The 23,483-nt window shown below is 33.4% G+C and overlaps 1 protein-coding gene across 1 annotated transcript in view; it reads left to right on the top strand.

The window, feature by feature from the left end:
• LOC118202601 (peptidyl-prolyl cis-trans isomerase NIMA-interacting 4) overlaps positions 1-19,176 on the top strand; it is a 31,609-nt gene extending 12,433 nt beyond the window's left edge. Inside the window, exons 2-3 of the mRNA XM_035374772.2 lie at positions 5,026-5,145; positions 18,974-19,176. Of these exons, the coding sequence (XP_035230663.1) occupies positions 5,026-5,145; positions 18,974-19,132 (279 nt within the window). The 3' untranslated portion in view covers positions 19,133-19,176. The remainder of the gene's footprint in view (positions 1-5,025; positions 5,146-18,973) is intronic.
• Positions 19,177-23,483: the final 4,307 nt, after the last annotated feature.

Here is a 23,483-nt window from a genome sequence, read left to right as displayed (position 1 = left end):
TATACTTTGTTCCTTGATTAATTATTCACTACATGAAATAGTGTAATGCATTTTTATTTGCATCATATACAAATTATTTATTTTATTTAAATGCTGTCGAAAACTGAACAGGATTTTGCAAACATATTGACCATATTTTTCGACCTATAGATACAACACTTCTTCACTTTAGAAGTAAGATTTAGAATTCAGAAATAAGAAGAGAGAACAGTATTTATGAATAGAAAACAAATATATATGCTGGCTAGCAGAAGGATGCCTTCATAAAGGACATTTTAAGAGAAACTGGCTCAGATTCACATTTCATGTAAGGAAAACCACAAAAACTCCCATATAGCCAGCCTGAACTACCACTGATTGGTGGCTTATCACTCCACCACTAATGGATTCCAATGACTGTTCGAATCTTTCACAGAAATCATCAGTTATGATGATTGTTGTTGTTTATGATTACCATTGGTACAAAATTTACTCATTATGATAATTTAATTTTAGCTTTTAAATCATAATCATAAACTACTTGTAATAAATTGAGTGATTAAAAAATACACACTTAATATTTTTACCATTTACAAAATTTAATCATACAGTATTTCTAACACTGGTAAAAAATTTACTCGTCATAATTTAATTTGATTTCTCTCATTTTGAAATATTTTTTAATTTTCTTTTAATAACAGAATCTAAAAAACTAAAGTAACATATACTAGTTTGAAATGCATTTATTAACCTTTTGTAAATTTCATTATTCGTAACATAAAAATTAACCTTTTGTAAATTTAAAATATTAGCTAAATACTAATATAATATAAATATTAACTAAGTACTTAAAAATTAATATTTAATACATTAATATTATATTTTGTAATTTAAAATATTAACCTTTTGTAAATTTCATTACTCATAACATAATCACTGCCATAAATTCATTTACAGTAGTGTTTCAAGAATTTATCATAGCAGTACTAGAAATGTTGAAAATTAGAAAAAGACTGTTTATTCTAATCAAGAGCTTATTTTTTAAGATTGTTATTTAGTCTAGATCGGGTTTTGTTGACAATCCGCCATTTTTTTCCGATTTTCAAAACCGCGTCTACCTTGGCGACCGAAGTTTCTCGCCAAATCAAAAAATTGCCAAAAGGACCAATACTAAAGCTGTTCCAGTACTTCTTGAGTATTATGGTCGATATTAATATAAATTTGTGCATGTGAATTAAAATTTCTGAATCTATTATTTTTATGTTGAGATCATTATGAATTACTATGTATCGAATAAACCAGGATGCATATGCTATTTTGGAATCTCTAAAATTATTCAGTTGCTTCTAGCTGAAGCTGCCCAAGCAGGCACTGCATAGAGTAGAATGGGCCTAATACATTTAAGTGCAGTATTCTTTTGGTGTTCAGACTGAGGTGGAGTTTCTTTCGATTAAAGGATAAATAGACTTTAGCCCTGACTTCTATGATATGGTGTTTAAAGGTAAGCTTTTTATCTGACTAAACCCTTAGGTATTTAATTTTATTGTCATGTGGTATAATAGAACCATCGAATTTAATTTTGTCATAATCTTGTCTGTTTGAAGTAAATTACAGAAGATTTTGTTTCATTTATTTTTATTTTCCAGCATTTGTAATGAGTGGAGATTTGATCTATGGTTTCTTGACGTTTTTGTTGATTGATTTACACAGAATAGCTGTGTCATCAGCATAACAGGCTATTAGTGTGTCATTATTGATTGGGATTTCATTGATATATGTGTTAAAAAGTAGTGGCGAAAGAATACTACCTTGCAGGACTCCACTTTTCATATTTTTAGGACTTGAGATTTTATCTTTTATTGTTACTTGGAAGGATCTTTGCATAAGTTAGTTACTGATGAGTACAGTGAGACTTGGAGGAAGTTAATAGTTGATGTTTAATAAGGAGGCCGTAATGCCACACCTTATCTAACGCTTTCTCAATATCTAAAAAGAGACCTGTCATAGTCTCTTTCTTGTTAGAACATTACCCAATATACTCTACAATTTTTGAAATTTGTTGAGTAGTGGAGAAGCCACTTCTAAAGTCAAACTGATGATCTTTTATAATTTGGTGTACTCTGATGAAGTTATTTAATCTATTAGTAGTTGATGAAGTTATTTAATCTATTAATAATTGGCCTATAATCGGTGTGTTTTCCAGATTTTTCAGGTTTTTTTAATAACTGTAATAAATCCATGCTTCCATTGTTTTGGGTAAATATTGAGTCTAAGGCAGGCATTTATTAATTTAGTAATTAGTACTATTGTTTTTATGGGTAATTCTTTTAGTGCTTTATTACAGATGGATTCATAACCAGCTGGATTTTTTTAAATTAAAATTTTTTATGATTGATTTGATAGTATTAGAGTAGTAAGTAATCGGTTGATTGCTCAGGCTTCTGTTAGTCGATAGGAAGGTGCAGGAAAAGCTGGAATGGGAAAAAATTCCCTTCCACACTTTTCTTCTAAACTCAGATAAAACTACAAGAGTAATTATTAAGGGATTACAAAATGATATGATTTCTGATCAAAATGATATGATTTCTGTCAAGGAAGATCTTGAATTGCAGATGACTGAGCTTCTATTATTAATTCTATCAGTCGATAGGAAATTATTCATGTGATCTATTATATGTTAATAATAATTAGCATTTAGAATGTTATTTTACAATTTTGTAATGTTATTTGGAATGTTACAATTTCAAAGCGAGCAATGGAAAAATCATATGGGCATCTGGTAGCCCAAATTTGGAATTTGTTTTATTATCTATTTAATATTTTGTAAAACTTTAACGAATTTTTGATTAACAGACTCAACAATTTAAAAGCGAGCAATGTACGAAAAAGTATTATCTCCATTGGACTGTATATTGTAAATTTTAAAGATATGCTCATTTTAGAATTATTTTGCGATATTGCTGTTGAATTGAATTGTATGGTTTAAGTGCAGAGAACATGATACTTGATAAATAAAGGTAACACACAAAACATAACGCCCCTTTGGGCGTAAAGTAAAATCTGAAAGCTTTCAGTTTTTATAATTTTTTATTTTTTTAAGAGGTAGGCTGATAAGAATTTTCTTGGTGTCCTTTGAAATTTTGGTTGTTAATTTTGAACATCTCGCATATAATTTTGTGTTTATAAAATAACTCGAACTTCTCTGATGTACATTTTACGATTAACAGAAAAGTTATTAAACATTTGATGTTTGAATATAGTTTTAGTGTATTGATCTATAACATTTTATCAGCATGTGGCTTTTCATTGTTTTACAGATCATACAAATGTACAAAACAAATAAATCACATAGGAAGGAAGAAGCTGGCAACTTCATTTTAAATTGCTCAAAATTTTTGTGTCTTCTCTTGCAGTCAACATGAATTTGATTAGGTAGATATTTAGATGTTGATGGGCAGTGCCATGCTGACATTTGTTACACTATTCTATAACCTTTCACTACTCTCCATATGACGACGGGATCAGTAAATTTGTATTCATGAGTATCTTGCTGGTGTCTGTACCAACAGCTATTAATTCATCTCTTTTATAACATTTCCAACAATCAGAGTTAAGTTATGCTCCCTTGTCACATTTCCATTTATCACTACTATCAAAGTTTTCACTAAATGATCAGGAACAACCACTAGGAAACATTCATTTGATTCATAACAATTCCACTAAATATCCACTGTAGTAGAAGAATACAGTCAGTGCTATATTTTCTGCTCATGAAGAGATTTTTGTCCACTTCAAATATTTTGTTAGAACTGGCAATCTTTAATGAAAACTGACAAATTTATGAATAAGCACTTACTTCTTTCATGTAGATATTAAGTCAACAATTTTACAGTGACTCTTGAGTTGCAGCTGACAGAATTTTACCAGTATTATCTCTTGATACTAAAGCCCACCAGCGGCCGAGCGGTAAAGACGCTGAACACTGGTAGTTCGGTCCGAGGTTCGAATCCCGCGAACGGGCTGGCTGCATGGGCGTTTTCGTGGTTTTCCCCATGTGTAACGTGTATACGAGCCAGTTTCCCTTGGAAAGTCCTCCACGAAAGGCATCCCTCCCTTTAGGCAGATAGCCCTCGTGTGCTTTGCCAAAACTGAATAATCCAATCCAATCCTCTTGATACTAAAAGTAAGTAATTCAGAAGAGCTGTCGGGGGGGGGGGATGCACAAAAGCTTAAAACATGTTTCCACTTCATAAGCCATTCTTTTTGGAGTGTAATCTTTCTTTGCAATACCGTTTCAGTTTTTTAAAACAGTAAATGCAATTTAATTTTGGAATTTTTTTTTTTTAAATAAGCTTTCAACACTAAAAACAATTCAAAATCTAGGATTGAAAATAACTGGATTAATATTCATTCTTGTCACTTATTCACAGCCCTGTTATTGTGTATAAATTGATAGCACAAAGTAATAAGGCTGCTACATTTAGATCTTGTGCACCATTAACAGAAAAGTACCCCTTGTTGCCAGTAATGGCTGAATGTGTAAGATCATTGAATAATCAATACTCCACATTCATTTCTCAGCAAATAGGGTAGCTGCATGTAATTTTTTTGATTTTTCATATGTTTAACACCTATAAAATAAGTTACAATTTTTGCCTTATGAAAGCTTCCTTCTAGTTGAATCAGTTATTTTCTTTTATGACCTTATCTTAGCTTCCTGGCAACAGTTTCAATCTTTAAATTGTGCACAAACAATATGGAACTTGGAAGCTGAATAATGATAAAAAAAGGATACCGAGTGCTTTGATATAATCATTGATCACAGGCTTCTGCATTACACTTCAAATACCAAGCCACTTCAGGAACAATTAATCTGTATTATCCATCCAGGAAAGTGTATAAAAAGGGTATATACTGCATTATTCAGTTGCTTTTACATGCTGTCAAAAATTTAAAAAGCTCCCAACTCTTATTCAGGGCAATTTATTTTTGATGATGTAGGTTAGTAAAAACATTAATTGTAATTTTCTCCTTTTTTATTAATAGGTGAGGCATATCTTGTGTGAAAAGCAATCAAAAGTTCTTGAAGCTTTAGAAAAGTTAAAATCTGGTATGAAGTTTAACGAAGTTGCTGCTCAGTACAGTGAAGATAAGGCACGACAAGGGGTATAAAAGTTTTTAGTTTTATATATATGGATTTGATATATTTTGCTGAAATTTTTTAAGGCTATGTATTATATAAAAAAACATTGTATGTGTGTAAAAATGTTTTGAGTGTTTGCATAAAAGAGGAAAAAATACTCAGTCTTTGTGAGGTTCCTTAATCTTTCACAGGAATAGACACAAATTTATGTCTTGCTCCAATTTTTTTTTCTTTTTTTTTTTTTAAACTTGACTATAGGAAAGCACTCAAGGACTATCTGCCTAAGGGGAGCGATGCTTTTGTGAATAACTTTCAAATGGAAACTGGCATCTTATACATGCTGCGCATGGGGTAAACCATGAAAATGCCCATGCAACAAGCCTGTGTGCTGGGGTTCAAACTTCATCTAAACTGCCAGTGTTCAGTGACTTTTGAACCAATTGCTCACCGGCTGGTGAGCCTATTGGATCTGACTCCAAATTAATCTTTTTAATTAGAACTTCATTTCATCAAATAACGTTAATCCATGTTTTAAATCAAAAATAATCTATTTTGTCTTTAGCAAATGTAAACAACTCTTTAGAACATCATCATCAGTAATCTTTTGTTGGCATTCCAAGAACAACAGAAATTGAATAATCTTTTTGTTACCATTCTCAAAACAACAAAAAAACAAATAAAACGATATTAATCAGTATTTAAAGTTTCTGTGCCACAACAGGCCCACAATTACCTTTGAAAACTGCATTTTTGAAAGGGAGGAATTTGTGAGATTAAAATGATATTTACTAATTTATTTATAAGTACAAATTTAAATCTTTTGATCTTCAGAAGATGAAAGAGTTTGATAAGAGCATGATTCAGAAAGGCAGAACTTGGCATTTATGCTAGTAGAAAAGTCCGGATGTCAACCTTTTATTATTAAAAGGTCTTAGAATGCTGTCCGCATGTGTAGAAGCAAAATAGCATGGTAGAATCATGTAATAAAATTTATGGCATAATGATTTAACACTTTAAAGCTTGCAGAACTGATTATTTATAATTAAAATTTTTGTTCTTTTGAAAAATTTTGTTATCTGCAGTAATTTGTGCACTGAAGTCAATGAATTTGACCAATATCTTTTTAATGTTCCCTTCATGATAAAAATGTTACTTTTTGAAATTTTTCTTTAATCTAATAGAATGCATGTTGAAAAACTTCTAGATTACTTATATTTATAGGTTCACCGGAAGCCAAGCAGTAAAACTACTGAATGCTGATAGTTTGACCTCGGTTCAAACCCTGGCAAATAAGCTGGTTGCATGAGCATTTTTGTTATTTCTATTATGTGTAATATGAATATGGGTCTGTTTCATGTAAAAATTTCTCCATGAAGTCATCACAGCCCATAGGCAGATAGCCATCATTTGTTTAGTAATAATCTAAATAATACAATCCATTCGTATTAAATTTTAGATAAATAGTGAAGGAATCTGGGATGAAAATATCTGTTTACATGCAAAATGTTTATTGACTATTAAATAAGGCTTGAATCGATTAAACCACTGTGTATATTACCGCACAAAATCTGTAAAAAATTTAAAATATATATATTATATATAATACAAACATTGTAAAACTTTTTATCTTCTAGTATATATCAAAGCAATATTTGAACTGCTTTTAAGAAAAGAAAATATAATTTAGTACTTTAAAACATTGCTTGATGTCTCCTGCATCATCTTTGTTTTGATTTATAATCACTTTAAAATCACAAGGTACTTAGTTTCATACATATTCTTTTCTGACATTAGGCAAAGTGTATTGGAAGAAGGAGTAATGAAATGCTTAATTTCAGTATTTATGTACCAAATAATTCATTATTTCAGTATGAATAGCGTCTGCATATTGACAGCTTTCTATATACAGTACAAAGTCCGAAATCCAGACTCGTCGGAACTTCGGTGATTCCCGATTTGGAATTTTTCTGGATATTAGATCATCAGTTTAAATCTGGTAAGATGGCATGCAGAAATTATACAATTAAAAATATGAAAACGTAATTTATGAAATAAAGAACAATTATTATCTAAAGGATATCAAAATTTACAAAAAAAAAAGCTTAATACTTATTTGTTTACTTTATTAAATATTTCTTTCAATGTTAGTTGTTTAAATTGCTTCCACCAAAAAAAAAATTCAAAAAGTTCCTTTTTTTTTTCTTTTTCTATTCTTATCCATACACATACATAAGAAACTTTCCAATGCCATACTCCTTAGATATGCCTTTATCCATTTCTTGCAGCAATTCCACTTTTTGTTTAATGGACATCGAAACGTGGTTTTGCTTTGTAGATGGTTTGGCAGCTCCAGAATTGGAAACTCTTTTTGACATAATCGAAAGTTCAAGCTTAGTTTTTATAAAATTGCCGTAATAATAACAGTCTGCAAAAAATAATAAGCTGGATCAAACTAGAAGATTAGAGAGCAGTGCAGTCCACTGCAGTAACTGAAATGCCTTAGAATCAGTAAAGATAATTTTAGCCTACCCTAATGGCGTCCGTTATAAACTGGTGTGTAAAACTTAAGCAACAATGTAAAAATTTAGCAGATAGCCATGAAATTGCAGAAAAGGAGGTCTGGAGATCAGTGCAATGAACTTTGTAAGTCAGTAGAAACGCCATGCGTATGCAAATATTAGGAGCGAAATGTCAGAGGCGACGTGAACGTATACAAAACGCGTGATGTTGGCGCACACAGCTCAACAGTAGAATAAAAGGAAGGACGGAGACGCAATTCAACATATTCGCTGCAAGTGCCAGTGAGTCAGTTCGTGAAATATGGCTAGAAGAAATCACCTGGACGACTTCACACGTGGAAGAATGATCGGAAAGCTGGATGAGGGGCGTACTGTCACCAGTGTAGCTGCAGAGTTCGGAATTATCAAAAGTGTCGTTTCTTGTGCTTGGAAAGCGTTCCAAACCACAGGTACAGCTGTTAGAAAGATTGGTGGTGGCCTGGAAGGGATGACCGATATATCGTCCTGTAAGCGAAAAGAAGGCGACAGCAGTCAGCAAGCGCCATTGCTCAGCAACGGGGCGACAAGCGTCGCGGTTTAACTGTGGCCAGACGGCTTCACAAAGAGGGCCTATTCGCCCGCCATTCTGAACGCTGCCTCCCGTTGAAAGTTGGCCACCGACACCACCGTTTACAGTGGTGCAGAGAGCACAAAAACTGGACAACTGATCGATGGAGTCGTGTCCTCTTTACGGATCAGAGTCTGTTCAGTACCAGAAGCGATTCTCAATGCGTTTTGATTTGGAGAGAGGTCGGGACCCAGTTTTATCCCAGTAACTTCAAGGAACGACACTGTAACGGTGGTCCTGGAGTTCTTGTCTGGGGAAGCATTATGCTGAACGGGCGAACTAAGCTCCATGTTTTCGACAGAGGGTCTGTAACTGGGGATTGCTATTGTGAGGAGGTACTCCTTCCCCATATGTGTCTGTTCCGAAGTGCCATTGGCCCAGACTTAATTTTTATAGATGACAATGCACGGTCACATCGGACTCTTGCTGTTGAGGAGCTACTGGAAAATGAAGATATCACTCGAAGGGATTGGCCAGAGTACTCTCCAGATTTAAATCTCATCGAACATGTGTGGGATGCATTGCAGCACACTTACATCCTCCGGATGTAACAACAACTCAAACAGATGCTGATTGAGGAATGGGCACTCCTACTGCAAGAAATGTTACACCAGCTGGTTCTGAGTATGTGGAGAAGGTGCGAAGCAACCATTGCAGCGAGGGGAGGGCATACCCCATATTAAGGAACATCTGCTTGTTGTTCTTCCTCTTGGATAGACAATCATGAGTCACGATACTATGCGTTCAATAAAGCTTGTTTTTGTTTGATTCCATACCGTATGCATTGTATTCCTTTTTTAGCTCTGATGCTTTCGTCATCTTTTACATACATAATACTCTCCTTCATTTCTGCATTTCATGTCTCTCATTTGATTTCTCATGGAGTTATGGCAAAAAACCCTGCTGTTGCTTAAGTTTTGCACACCAGTGTACATTATTGGCTGTGTATCACAAGATTGGCGACGAAAGCCAAGTTGTTTCGTTGAATTTTGTCTTGCTCCTATTGCATACTGAATTGTATTAGTTTAGTTATTTACTATACCTACATTTATTTCTTGCACATGCTTAAAACTAATCTGAGTCCTGAATAAACTTCCACATATACTTAAGGGTTTATCTAGGGCCGCCACTAAATACCGCCTGGTGCAGTCTCTAGAGGAAAATTTAGAACTTAGGACCTGCAGTCTCTACAGGTCCTAAGTTCTAAATTTTCATTGTACCTAAACTTTGCATTCCAGTGCTTTCCCTAAATCGTTTACTTCTCATCCCTTAATTTTGCCACTCGGTGCTTCCCCAAATTCCAAAAATTTTGTCTTCCCTAAATTCTGCCGTAATAATAACAGTCTGCCGCCACTACTGGGTTTATGGTGAATAACATATCAGTTATTCTTAATTAAAATAGCACTAAATGTAATCTTTTGGCCTATGAGTTTTATTAACAAAATCTATTTTTAGCATATGAAAAGAAATTTTTGTTTAATTTTTCCTCGTCAACATTTCTTAGAGCATTTAAAAATCTATAATCATCGCCAAGCGTAATGCAGGGTTCGTAGCAGTCCTTATATTTGAAAATAAAATATAAAGGCCCTTATAGGTGCTTACTTTTTCTATAAAGCCCTTATTTTTTGTTTCTAGTGCTTATTTTTTTGCTTTTAGTGCTTGCTTTTTTTTTTTTTTTTTTTTATGAGCGAGCTATTTTTTTCGGTACCAAAGCCGAAACTAAATAAACAACTTTTCTTCCTAATATGGAATGTCAGATGGTGAATCATACTCCCGGAAATAGCTTTTTCCCCTTTCTCTGCATTAAGATAACCTTTGGTGTGCACGAAGAGTACAGACAGGTGCCTGTCGTTCTTTTGGTCAAAGAATTGCGAAAGCAGTAGAAAATTCTGGTACATTCGGCATTCTTTTCCTCCCACCCAAATACTACACACGTTTGAATTTTATCAAGATCTTAATAATTTGCATTCTCGTTCCACGTGGTCAGTTCATATTCGTGTTTATTATGATCATTATGCTTATATTATGAGCATATGTACGAATGTTTATAATAACATAGTTGCAGTAACTGCTGAAGTATAGTAAACTTCCAAAAATGGTTGTGTTTTAACACAGATTAGCTTTCTAAGAAATAATATTTGGAATGGCTTAAATAAAGGGAAAGTAATCGAATAGTCAAAATAATTTCATTTTGTTGGCCAATACATTATACAGTACGAAGATTGGGAGGTTCTCCCCTTTCTCCGCAAAATCTCGAATATTGAAACTGTTACAGTTCGCTGCAAAACAAGCAGTGGACCTTTTTTTTTTTTTTTTTTTTTTCTTTTTCTTTTTTAAATCATTTTCCAATCTGGATTGAATAGGACTAAAAGTTCTGCGGTCTACCAACCCAAGCGAAGAATGATTCTATTCCGGAAATTTAACGCCGTCTGTTGAAAATCAGAATGAAAAACACCCCAGTTATTTAGTTCTTTATTCTCGCAATATCGGCAGCTGTTGACTCCGATTGCGTAATATCATGTAGGGAAGAATTATGGCACACATATTGTGCAATATCGTTTGCGATATCTTGCAGAGATAATTAATTTTGATGTTCTGTCCGAGATTTGTTTATGAGAGTTTTACTATGCTTGCTAAGCAGAATATTTTTCAGTTCCATTGGTTTATTTTTATATGATTCACATATCGAAATGTCAAAAGCATATATTTAGCGGAAAAATCTTAAGAGTGGCTACAGTCTACCCCCCCCAGCTCCTCTTTTTCAAATTACGCTCGAGTGTCCGAATATTCGCCAATTTCCAAGTATGCGGGTTAGTTAAGCTTTTACTGTTAAAGGATGACTGCATGAAGCAAATTTCTGCCTTCTGATTTCAGAACTGTTCCTCTTTTTTACTTAAATACTTTGCTTGCAATATCTGGGGAAAACTGATATACAATGAAAATTTAGAAAATGTTCAGAATTTAGATTTAAATTATTTAAATATCAATATGAGTGGAAAAATAAATTGTATTTATTATTAGGTTCCAAGCGAATACAATCAATATGCCTTATTATTATTTATTTTCTCTATTTTGAACTGAAATTTCATCATTAAATCTTGTAATATAGTTTAGTTCTGCATAGTTTTTTTTTTTTTTTTTTTTTTTTTTTTTTTTTTTTTTTTTCCATTGTAAACTAGTTCTGTAAATTGAACTGTTATTTAAAAAAAAAAAAAAAAAGTAATTATTTTCCATGGTTGAGGTAATGCTTATTCTCTCTTAATAAATACTGCATTTCTCATATTTTAAATTACAAGTCTAATTTTTAAGGTTATGCAATTGTGTATAATGTAAATAGACAGGTGCTTATTTTTTTAACTAAAATGTGGCTATGAACCCTGGTAATGTTAGCATAAAAGGTTGCCATACTCTTGTTATTCAATTACTAATATAAAAAAAAAGTTTGGACATCACTGCATGACTTATTACTGAAGCTGTCATGTATTGATAAACATGCTGTGATGAAAGCAAAATATGATAAGACTCGCCAGGTCGGCGTCAAGGATATAAAATAGGTGAATGTTTCGGCTTGATATGTATGCCAAGCATATACTCAGCTACGGAGCCAAATTATTAATCTCACAAATTTATGCTTACATGATTGTTTTTCCATAACGAAGTATTTTATTTAGTGAAATTAAGAATCGAAATTTTTAAGTGAAAATCTCCACATGTTTTATTATGGAAGGGGAAATCACATGCGCATGCGTAAAGCATTAAAAAAAAAAAGTTTGTGGCTTTGAGGTCCAGATTTTAGATCATTCCGGATAATGGACATTCGGACTTTGTACTGTAGTGTAAATAGTAGCAACATCTTAAAAGATGTGCTATCATCATACTTTTCTATCTCCTAATGAGTCTAAATTTGTTACTGTATTGAAGCCTAATAAAAATGTATCAAATTGTCTTGGTGTTACCAATAATAACATATTATTGTTTACTTCAAAATAATGCAATAGAAAGTTGTTTATATATTAAGACTGTAATGAATGTGTTGAATTTTGTAGAAATGGGAGTCATCTATTCATTTAAAATCAAACGGAACTTAGTGGAATCAGAGTTGCAAAAACTTAAGTTAGCATATTTTTTTAGTTTGTGTATCTTGATGCATCAGTTTCAAATGGAAATAAAGTCAGGGCTAATATTGGCCAAAATACTATAGCAATTTCTGCATTCAGTTGGCTAATCAGAAGTTGTATTTTTTAAAATAATCTTCTGTGGAATAAAGATTATAAAATGTGACAAATTTATAACTGTATTGCATTATAAATAAACCTAAAAATATAAGAACATTAATAATTTTATAATAATTGTTACTAATATTCAAGAGTTCATCTAAAACATTAGAGTTCATGTCAATCTACATAGTTCTATCAGGAATCGTCGCTAATGTCAGTAGAACTTTTGCTTTCTTGCGCAAAGGATTTCCCTTCATGTGGTGTTAGGTGCTCAACCTTTGGAACTATTGGTTGTAAACACTTGTAGGGAAGATGTGGCTCTGTCAAAAATTCTGCAGAAGTCCACCACTTGGAATTGTTCACTAGAAAAGAAGCGCTAACCCCACGCGTTAGAAGATTGTTGGATTTCTTGGTTGAACAATAAAACCATGAATCTGGATTAGTCGACTTCTGAATCTCATCAACGCGATTTTGAACAAAAGTCATCAATCTTCTGCTGGATCCCTTAATCCAATACAATTTGACTTTAGAATCACTCCAAAATATTATATTAGGTGAACCTTTACAATCCAGAACTTTTTTTACTTCAGTTCCCAATCTTGCAGCAGTCAATGCTCTCAACAATTCCAGTCGATAAAAGGAAACCTTTTTTGACAGGTGAAACTCTGCTCTTGGAAGCCAGCAAATTTCCATAAGTTTGTTCTCGATTCTGTACCTTTATGGAAACGGCTGCGACATATGACTTTTGGCTTGCATCAGAAAAAAAACATGCATCTTCATTCTTTCATCACTTGAATCCAAAACAAATCTTGGAATACTAATGTTACGTAGTTCTGAAAGCTTACTGCACCATTGAGACCACTCATCATTTAAATCAGAAGGAAGCTCACCATCTCATGGCAGTTTACGTAACCATAGCTTTTGTAGTAAAATTTTTATTCTAACAGTGAATGATGTAATAAGTCCAAGGGGATTTTATATTTTTCCAGCTGTCTGGAGGATGAAGCATTTGGTACTTTTTTTCTCGAAATTTCAGTCAAACAAAAAGTCTGTATACTGAAACTATCTTCCTGAATGTCCCATTGAATACCTGGTACTTTGAGGATCTTTTGATTTGAGGTTAGTGAATGAATGTCAAAATGGTCTTCTTCCCATTTTTTAACTAAACGATCATCATTCGTCGTCCATTTCCGGGGATTCATCCCAGCTCCATGCATAATTTCCTTTGCTTCCCTTCAAATTTTTAAGGCTTCTGATACATCATCTGCTCCTGTAACAAGATCATCAACATATATACATGTATCAAGAATCTGAAAGGTATCAGGATACACATTTCTGTACTTTTGGATATGCAGCTTTATAGTTGCCGGCAACAAAAAGAAACTGGAATTAACACGAAAGACTACACGCTTAAATCCATATACTTCTAACTGATCCTCGATATTCTGCAAAGGTGTACCAATATTCTTAACAAATAAAAATCTAACTGCATCTCGATCTTTCTCAGCTAAAACAATCCGTAAAAATGGCTTTTTGATATTTCTTAAGATTACAACTTTGTTAAGTCTAAAATATATCGGTGAATGAAATATATTTTTATTCAAATTAATACCAGGCCACAAACAATCATTTAGGGACAGACTACCTATTTCATGAGCTCGCATCAAATACAATACGCATTTTTGCCGTAATCCTTTCTTCTCTATAAACTGACTGATGCGACATATAAAAAACTGGCTTGTTTACTGGTTTTGTAGAATCTAATACTCTTTCTATCCCTTGATTTAGGTATTCTTTTAAAGTTTCTCTGTATTTTAAGTACGTAGTGTATTCGGAAACTAAGTACAGTTTCATTCTAGCACGTCGCAGCGCTGTGGTAGGCATTCCGCGCATGCGCACTAGTCTTTTTTCTTGTTCACTGACTTTCAATTGTCGCCATTTTGGTTGCTCTATGTTGTGTTTTCAGTTTGCTGTGCACATTCAAAATGTTTAAGATAATTAGTTCTCCCGCTGACTGTGAGATTCGTGCCGTGATTAAATTTTTGAATGCGAGGAATGTTAAACCGGCCGAAATTTATCGTCAAGTGACAGAAATTTACGGTGAATACACGATAAGTGATGGAATGGTGAGAAAGTGGGTAAGAATGTTTAATGCAGATCAAACAAATGTCCACGCCGAGGCTCAGAGTGGTCGGCCTTCTGTTGTTACCGATAATTTGGTAAGGAAAGTTGATGAAGCAATTCATGAGAACAGACGCTTCACAATGACAACTCTTTCAGAGGCATTTCCACAAATTTCACGTACTGTTTTGTTCGAAATTGTGTCTGACCGCTTGAATTATCGCAAACTGTGTTCCCGATGGGTTCCAAAAATGCTTACTGATGTTCACAAAACAAAGCGACTTGTTAGTGCCCTGACATTTCTCACGCGGTACAGTGATGAGGGAGATAATTTTTTAAACCAAATTGTGACAGGTGATGAAACTTGGGTGTGTCATTTCACACCAGAATTGAAACAACAATCAATGGAGTGGAGACACACTCATTCTGCGAAGAAACAAAAGTTCAAAGTGACAATATCATCACAAAAAATCATGTGCACTGTCTTCTGGGATAGGAAAGGCGTTTTGCTTACTGAATTTCTTCCCAGAGGTGAAACCATTAATGCGGCAAGATATTGTGAGACTTTAACAAAACTAAGGCATGCCATTCAAAACAAACAAAGAGGAATGCTCAGTAAAGGAATTGTGTTGCTCCATGACAATGCTTGGCCCCATACGGCTGGTGTCACTCAATTGTTAATTCAACAGTTTCATTGGGAGCAGTTCGATCACCCGCCATACAGCCCGGACTTGGCGCCGTCCAACTATCACTTGTTCCTGCACATGAAGCGCGAGCTTGGTGGCAAGCGCTTTGGATCTGACGATGACACGAAAAATGCTGTATATGTATACAAAAACTGGTCACCTGCTATGACAAGTGTTTGATCACTGGCGGAAGCTATGTTGAAAAATAGTTTAAGACATGTATTTTCATGAAAAAATAAAATTGGATTAAAAAAAATTGTTTTACTTCTTTTTTTTTTATTTTTTTTTTTCCCAAAACGGTACTTAGTTTCCGAATACGCCTCGTATAATGCATTATCATGCTGCATTTTTCTCATCAGAATTTTTTTTTTTTTTTTTTTTTGTGACACCAAAATTGTTGCCTAAATACTCCCGACTTTCTTCCAAGGCAGGCTAACATCATACCGACCATCTTTGAAGCTAATAGTTTTATTGAATATCTCTAATGCTGTATCTTCATTGTACGAATTAGGATCATCTCTAATAACAATTGATTCCAAATAAAAAAACTTCCTCAACTGTGTCTCAGCATTATCATAAATTAAGCCACAATGCATTAATTGTTTCTCATGTGGTAAATCTTCAATGCTCCCGCTCACCAAATACCCAAATGCTGAGTTTTGTATCACTAAATTTGTATCTGGTATATAAATTTGCCCAGTTCTTATTAAATCGAAAAAATATTTCAGATCCAAGAAGTAACTGAATTTTACCCGGTTTGTCAAAGTCTGGATCAGTTAATGTATCTCCTTACGGAATCACAATATTAAAGACATCAGTTTGTCTAGAAGGCATTGAATGAGTAATTTTCGGAATTACGAAAGAAGCTAGTTTACGACTGTACATGTTTTCTCTATTTAAAATAACCACACTCATTTTTAATTTCACTGTTGTTGAAATCCCAGGTAAGCATCCTACTGATATGTTTACATTTTCCTTTTGCAAATGAAGCTTTTCAACTAATTCCGATGAACAAAGATGGATCATACTTCCACTGTCAAGGAAAGTTCTGCCTGGAAATATTTCCCCTTCATTTCCCTTAATATAAACAATCGCTGTCGATAGTAGGACTCTATTAACTGCATTACAATTTTTATTTACATTAGTAGCTGTCATAAAACACTCCTTACATCCTTATTTATGAATGGCTTGTTGTGAACGTTGAGGTTCCTGGTTTCCGTAGATTGACTGCCGTCTGACTTTTGATCCCACGGAGATGCAATTTCGTAACTGTTTTTATTCTTTTTCTCACATATAACATCAATGAATTGTGCTTTTTTCTGCGTAGCTGATAAGAGTAATTTGAAGGGCAATTTCTCACTCCATGATTTCCAAAACAGCAGAAACATAAATTGTGCTTTTTGACATACTCTATCTTTGAGGCTGAATTTTTTAAATTTAGGACATTTAAATAATTTATGTTCTGCATTACACAGTTTACAAATACATACATGTTTCTCAGTCATGCAAGAAACCTTTGGTTGACTTCATTTAGACATTACCGGAATTCTAGAAGCGTTTAATGTCCTCACGTGTGATGCTTTAGAAATTCTAATAACTCTGTGATATTCGGTATTTTTTCTTTCTTTAAAATCTTTTCCCACCATAACTTAGTATTCTGATCAAGTTTCTTGCTAAGAATAAAGGCAAATATAGTGGACGAAACCCCATCTAAATTTTGTTCTAGACATTCTAACGTTCATACAACTTCACTTGTAACATCAGTTAAATTTAGAATCGCAGAAGCTGACTTGTTTTGAAGAACGGGTCACTCATAAATATTTTGAAATAACCATACACTTGTTCTCTAGGGTTTGAATATCTTTCTTCAAGTAGAGACCATAATAAGTGATAATTATTATCCATTATAAGTATCATTTGGATTATTCTAAAGCCATCTCCTTTCAGTGCTGATTTCAAACATTGCACTCTACAGCATCTGCTAAATTTGGGTTTTGATCAAACTCACTTTAAAAGTATCCCTAATGAAAAGCCAAGAATGCATTTCTCCTGAAAATGTCGGTAATGAAATCTTAGGTAAACGCACAACAGAATTTTCAGAAATTGCTGTATTTTCCACCTTATTCCTTTTGACAATCTATTATTTATTTCAAATTCTATATTAATAATACTACGTTGATTTCATCTTGCTCAATAATTTTTCAATATTTTTTTCACCACGTAAATTAATAATGGAATAAAAAAATTTATCTAATTCATTTTGCAACTTATTAAATTTAATTTTTAACAATTCTAAATCAGTAACACTTAAAAATCTGGTTCAGAAAGTTTCTTATGCAACTTCAATAAGATAGTTTTCTGAGTTCTATTTTTAGTGAGAACATCTTTCAATTTCGTAGCTGTTTTCGCTACACTTATAAATAATAACAAATTATCACACAAAATTAACTCAGAATTTACTAAATGCAGCAGTTAATAATGAATATAATTTCACCTTTTCTTTCAGCATCCACACAGAAATCTCCAGAAACAAAATGGCAAAATCACTCTTCCTATAACTAGTTTATTTACTTAACCGATATCGCTCCCGTTGTACAGAACCACTCAAAATGGTCCGTCCAATTCAAAATGGACTGTAACTCTTAATTAAATTAACAAATTAAACTATATCTCATTATCTCTATTTTGCTCATTTTTGTGGAAGACACTCAGGCAACCAACTCACTCTGCTTCACCATTAAAGCAATTTCAAAAAAGTAATAACATACTTTTGAAAACAGTATTGATATCAGCGCCATCTGGCTTTAATTGGATTTAACGCACGATATTCTGAGCGAACCCCGACCTTACAAACCACTTTCCAAATGAGAAATCCTCTATGCAACTTTTCTTCTATGCAGTGCATCAGATGTCATTTCTGCTTTCTGCGTTGTCTAAATACCAGGGCTGTGGAGTCGGAATCAGAGTAGGAGAAACATCGTTAAATTGCATTCGATAACGGTCAAAATGGATATTTTCGTTGAAATATGCTGCCTGAAACTTTTTGCGATTACAATATTTCCTTTTTACTTCGTAGAAGGAAGTAAAAATGTTAATAATTTCTTATAATTATATCTTAAAAATTCAATCTTTTGTAGCTCAAGCACAGGAATTAATTAATTTTAATTTATTCTTAACCTTATACATATATATGTAAGATAAAAAAATACGTAAATCAAAATTATAATTAAAAATAATAGTAAAATATTAATTCTCCCTCTCTGTTTTAAAAATCGCAATAACTTCTTCGGATTGCATCATTTCTAGATCATTCTATGGTCTGCGCAGCTCTGATGATGTAATAAGTGGGAACCAAAACTTTTCCCTTTGTGTGTTTCCATCTTGCATAACTACGCACTTCAGCTTCGCTCTCTGCCCTGCTAGGATGTAATTTGGCTGTCTTGCTTGCTATCATTATAATATCAAAACTGTAAATGTGCTTGAATTAAGACACACACTAGAGTGCCAAGTGATTGTAGCCACAAACGTCAACTTGAAAATAAAAATGGAATTAAAACTGCCTCGACTGCCAATTTTTGTAGATATTACACAGTTAACATATTAGCATACTACGCAGAGTTCTTCAATATGGATCTAAGTATGCATCAACAGTGCCCCGTCTTTCCTTGCTGTTACTTTATTATATTTTCATTTTGTTTCAGGGAGATCTTGGTTGGATGGTTAGAGGAAGTATGGTTGGACCATTTCAAGAAGCAGCATTTGCACTACCTGTTAGCAGTTTACAAAATCCTGTATATACTGATCCACCTGTTAAAACTAAATTTGGGTATCATATAATTATGGTAGAAGGAAAAAAATAACTTTAATTATACTAATTGTAAATAAAGAGCTTATTTTGTATAAATTTCTTCTTAAATTATTTAATTGCAATTCAGTTTTAATTCATACTACAGGTTGTTAAAATTCTTAAAAGTGAGACAAAGAAAATGTGATCTCAACTGTATTTAGGATGCAAATTGTGATCATGTATTAAAAATAATCTGTTAATAATATTTAGTCATATATTCTGTATAGTCATAGTAAACACTGGATTAATTTATGAAAAGTGAGGCAGGTAAAATATTTGCAAAAGGTCTGGCAATATATTGGTTATATATCAGAAGTAAGCATAATTCAATTACATTGCAGTTACAAATATAAGTAATTCAATTACAATGTATTATCAATATATCAATATTCAATTAATCACATTGTAATTGTAGTATATTCAATTAATCACATTGTAATTTCAATTACAATTAAAGCAATTACATTGTAATTGTATTGAAATATTTCAATCACATTGTAATTATAAACTAGGCAATTATGATGTAATTATGTTATAAATTGTGTGATTTATAATTACAATTATAACTAAGATAAAATTATAGCCACAGTTGTAATTATATGGCACATGAATATTAACTGGAATTACAATGTAATTGCAATTAAATTTGCTAACTCATGGTTTATTATACTTTGAGGGCAGCACATTATTTTTACTTTGATGTAAAATATTGTCATCAAAATACAAAATTTGCAAACACAATCATGGCTCTGAAACTGATGGAAGAATTGAACATAAATAATCTAGAAGCAGCTATCAGGAAGTGCTGTCAGTGCAGGAAATATAGATCCTAATTAAACTTTAATGTGCCTTTGTGTATAGCAGATTCTCAGAATTTTGTCATTTGGCAAAGCATGAAATTTTAATATAAATTAAATTATCTTAAAACTATAAGTTATCTTTTATTGACTGAACGAAATTGGTGATTTATTATAATTACTCTATAGTTAAAAGTCTAATTAATGTAACTATTATTGCAGTTATAAAATTTTTTTTGGCATTTAGAATTACATTCATGTGCAAAATTAAGAGAATTTCAAAATTATTTCTATTTTTCAGAAAAGAATTGAACCAAAGGTACTAATTATACCACCAAGCATTATGGAGATATTCAGAGTCAAATGCATTTCGTACACACATCTGCAGAACTGTGATTGTGAAGGAGATGCAAGCACATGAGGGGTTTTCGGCAATTTGTGTGCTCATACTCCTTCACAGAATTCACCATGTTCTCACAAGACTTGGGTAATTTTTATAAGGTGTTAGGTAAAATGAGTAGCTATGAATGTATGGATGACAGAATGAGATGGATAATTGATGTCAGATTGGAGGCATGCTGGTCACAAGCGCTGGTGGCTACAGAGCTCAATGTAATGCCCAGTGTCGTTCGCAGTGTGTGAAAACAGTTTCAGGACACTGGATCCATATTGAGAATATCTGGAGAAGGTTGACCAAGATCCACAATGATGAATGGGGATTGTTATTTGGCATTTTCAGCGCATTGACACAGAACTGGCACATCTTCACAGTTCTCATGTGAACATGTTCTCATGCTGCCACTGGAGCCCGAGTTTCGTTATCTCCAGCTATCTGAAGGCTTCATGAGATAGGGCAGTATGCCAGGAGACCTGCATTTGCGTTCTACTCACAGCAGCACACAAGAAAATGATGAATTACAGATGAGTCAAGATTCAGCCTGGACACTGATTCTTGGCATACCTGTATTTCAGTGGTTCTTAACCGGGGGGTGCGGGAATGTATTTTTGGAGGTGCGGGAGAAACCCCTTCCTAACTATAAAAATTATTAAATTTCTTATAATAAAATATTTGAAATCTGCAATAGTGTATCCAATATTGAAGCTCATAAAAATTGGTAGCACCCAGCTCACTTAATGCATTGCAACATGCAATGCGCTTTTGCATATAAAAACTAAAGCGAGAAATCGCTTAAATGCAAATGATGGCTTACACGTATGTCTTTCAAAAAAGGAACCTCGCTTCTCCAGTATAATAATGAACAAACAACAACAGACTAGTCATTAATAAAAATAATATTGTTTTGTATTTATATAAAATGTACAATGTTTTTCAATAAACTATAAGTTTCGCAAAAAATGTAGGTACTTTTCTGTTTCGCCGGCGCAAATCTCACCAAGCAGACTTTGTTGGCGACAACAAACAGTATACACAAAAAATATTAACAAATGTTAGTTCTAAGAACTTTTTATTCTGAAGGCATAAACATTTTAATAAGGTTTAAAATTTTGTAAAAAGCCAATAAATAAAGACAAATTTGTAAAAAGACATAAATTTAAGAATTTACTATGCTTTCATGGTTCAACATCCTGGTTCGCCGGCTTGTATCACGTGTCTCTAAGTGATCGTATCTCAGGTAAACTACTCTACAAAAATCTAATTCTCTCAGTAATTATCTACACTAATTTCAAATTAAATCTTAATTTAGAATACAAATTTAAATGTAAGAATTATTTCCATTCGTTCGAATAGCTTATTCAGAAATTATGTAAAACTGGTTTGGTTTGGTTTTGTGTAATTATGACAAATCCTCGAGGGCTATCTGCCTAAGGGAAGGGATGCCTTCGTGGAGGACTTTCTAAGGGAAACTGGCTCGTATACACGTTACACATGGGGAAAACCACGAAAACGCCCATGCAGCCAGCCCGTTTGTATGTAAAACTGCAGTGCTTTACTTTGCTAATGCATTCTCATTAGAATTTATGAATTTAGCCCTTGACTTTGCCTTATCTATATCTTCGCCATCGGGTGAGCGGTTTGATTCCATCCTAATTGACTTAATTATTGCGAATGGTATTCAACTATCTTGTAAAAATTCTATGTAATTGTATGGCAGTATTGAAAGATAATCTGCTAAGAAATGGGAAATGGCTGTGACTTGTTTTGAAAACGAGGCGTAAAAGGTTACCAGCGAAGATATACCGTTTGGCATCAGTTGTACCATTATTGGCGACTTTATCGCTTGCACCGGCAAAACGGAAAAGTACCAAAATGTATTTTTCTAGACTAGAAAAATTAAAACACATTTTTCAATGAGGTGCAGAGATATATTTTCAGATTCAGTGGATGCGACTCGCTAGAAAGGTTAAGAAACACTGCTGTATTTGGAGAGAGCCTGGAACACGATATCATTCCTTCCTGATCAGGGAAAAGAATCTTTACAGTGGTGGAAATGTAATGGTTTGGGCAGGCATTATGTTAGATGACCATACATATATTACATGATCATGTTTTTGATAAAGGCTTCCTGACTACTATGAAGTGTAGAGAGGAGATCTTACAGTTCTGTTTGACTTTTCAGAGGCACAGTTTGTCAGTCCTAGGTTCCAATTAATGAATGACAATGCTCATCCACATTAGGGCTCAACTGATCGATGGTTTTACGTAGAAAAAGAAGATATTCACTGCAAGGATTAGCCAGCCAGATCTCCTGAGCTTAACTCTTTGAAGCATATGTGCGATGCTCTTGAGAGAGTAATTTTATCTCACCATCCTCCTCCAAGATCCCAGAGTTGAAAACTGCTTTGCTGCATGAGTAGGATTGACTGCCACAAGGACTTCTCAGCTGCCTCCTGTCTAGTATGCCATGATGTTGTGCAACCTATCTGGATCTGAGAGGGAACCATATTCCACATTAGACTCAGTTTGGTAATACAGTTTGGATTTTGGACACCTCGCACTATGAGCTTTGCTGACAATGATCCTTACTAATATTATAAATGTGAATGTGAGTTTGTTACGCTTTCACGCCTTAATTACTTAACTGATCATGAAATTTTCAAGAAATATTTTTGATATATTAGAAAAGGTTATGGGCTATAAAATGTCTTCGTACAACTTTTATTAACTGAGATATTAATTAAAAACTATGTTTCCCCTACATTTTTCACTCACTTTGTTGGGTTTTTCCGTATTAAAGATATTTGGTTACACGCCAATTTATACTTTCACAAATATCTATGGAACAACGATTAGTTGAATTTCAAGACACATATCCGCTGTTTCCAGAATTTCATCGGAATCCATTGATACCATTCGCATCTTCGTACGAGTTTAATCAGCTGAGATATCAATTAAAAACTCTGAAAATGCTAATTTGAATGCGACTCAATAGCAACATTAGGGATTTTTTCTTGAGTCTTCCCGCGTGGGTTCAATAAATTGATGATAAAAATGAGAACTTTTGATCTAATTATCCAAATTTCTTGAAATTTAGAAACTTGTGTCGCTGTCTGAATGATGGGAACAATGGTGGTGTAACTGTTTTTGTCGCTTAATTAGAGATGAAA

The sequence above is a fragment of the Stegodyphus dumicola genome, chromosome 10 (assembly GCF_044657685.1).
Source record: "Stegodyphus dumicola isolate Sdum_Otavi_A_Nest chromosome 10, ASM4465768v1".
In the NCBI taxonomy this organism is placed as follows: Eukaryota; Metazoa; Arthropoda; class Arachnida; order Araneae; family Eresidae; genus Stegodyphus; species Stegodyphus dumicola.
This window is presented reverse-complemented; position numbering and strand designations above follow the sequence as displayed.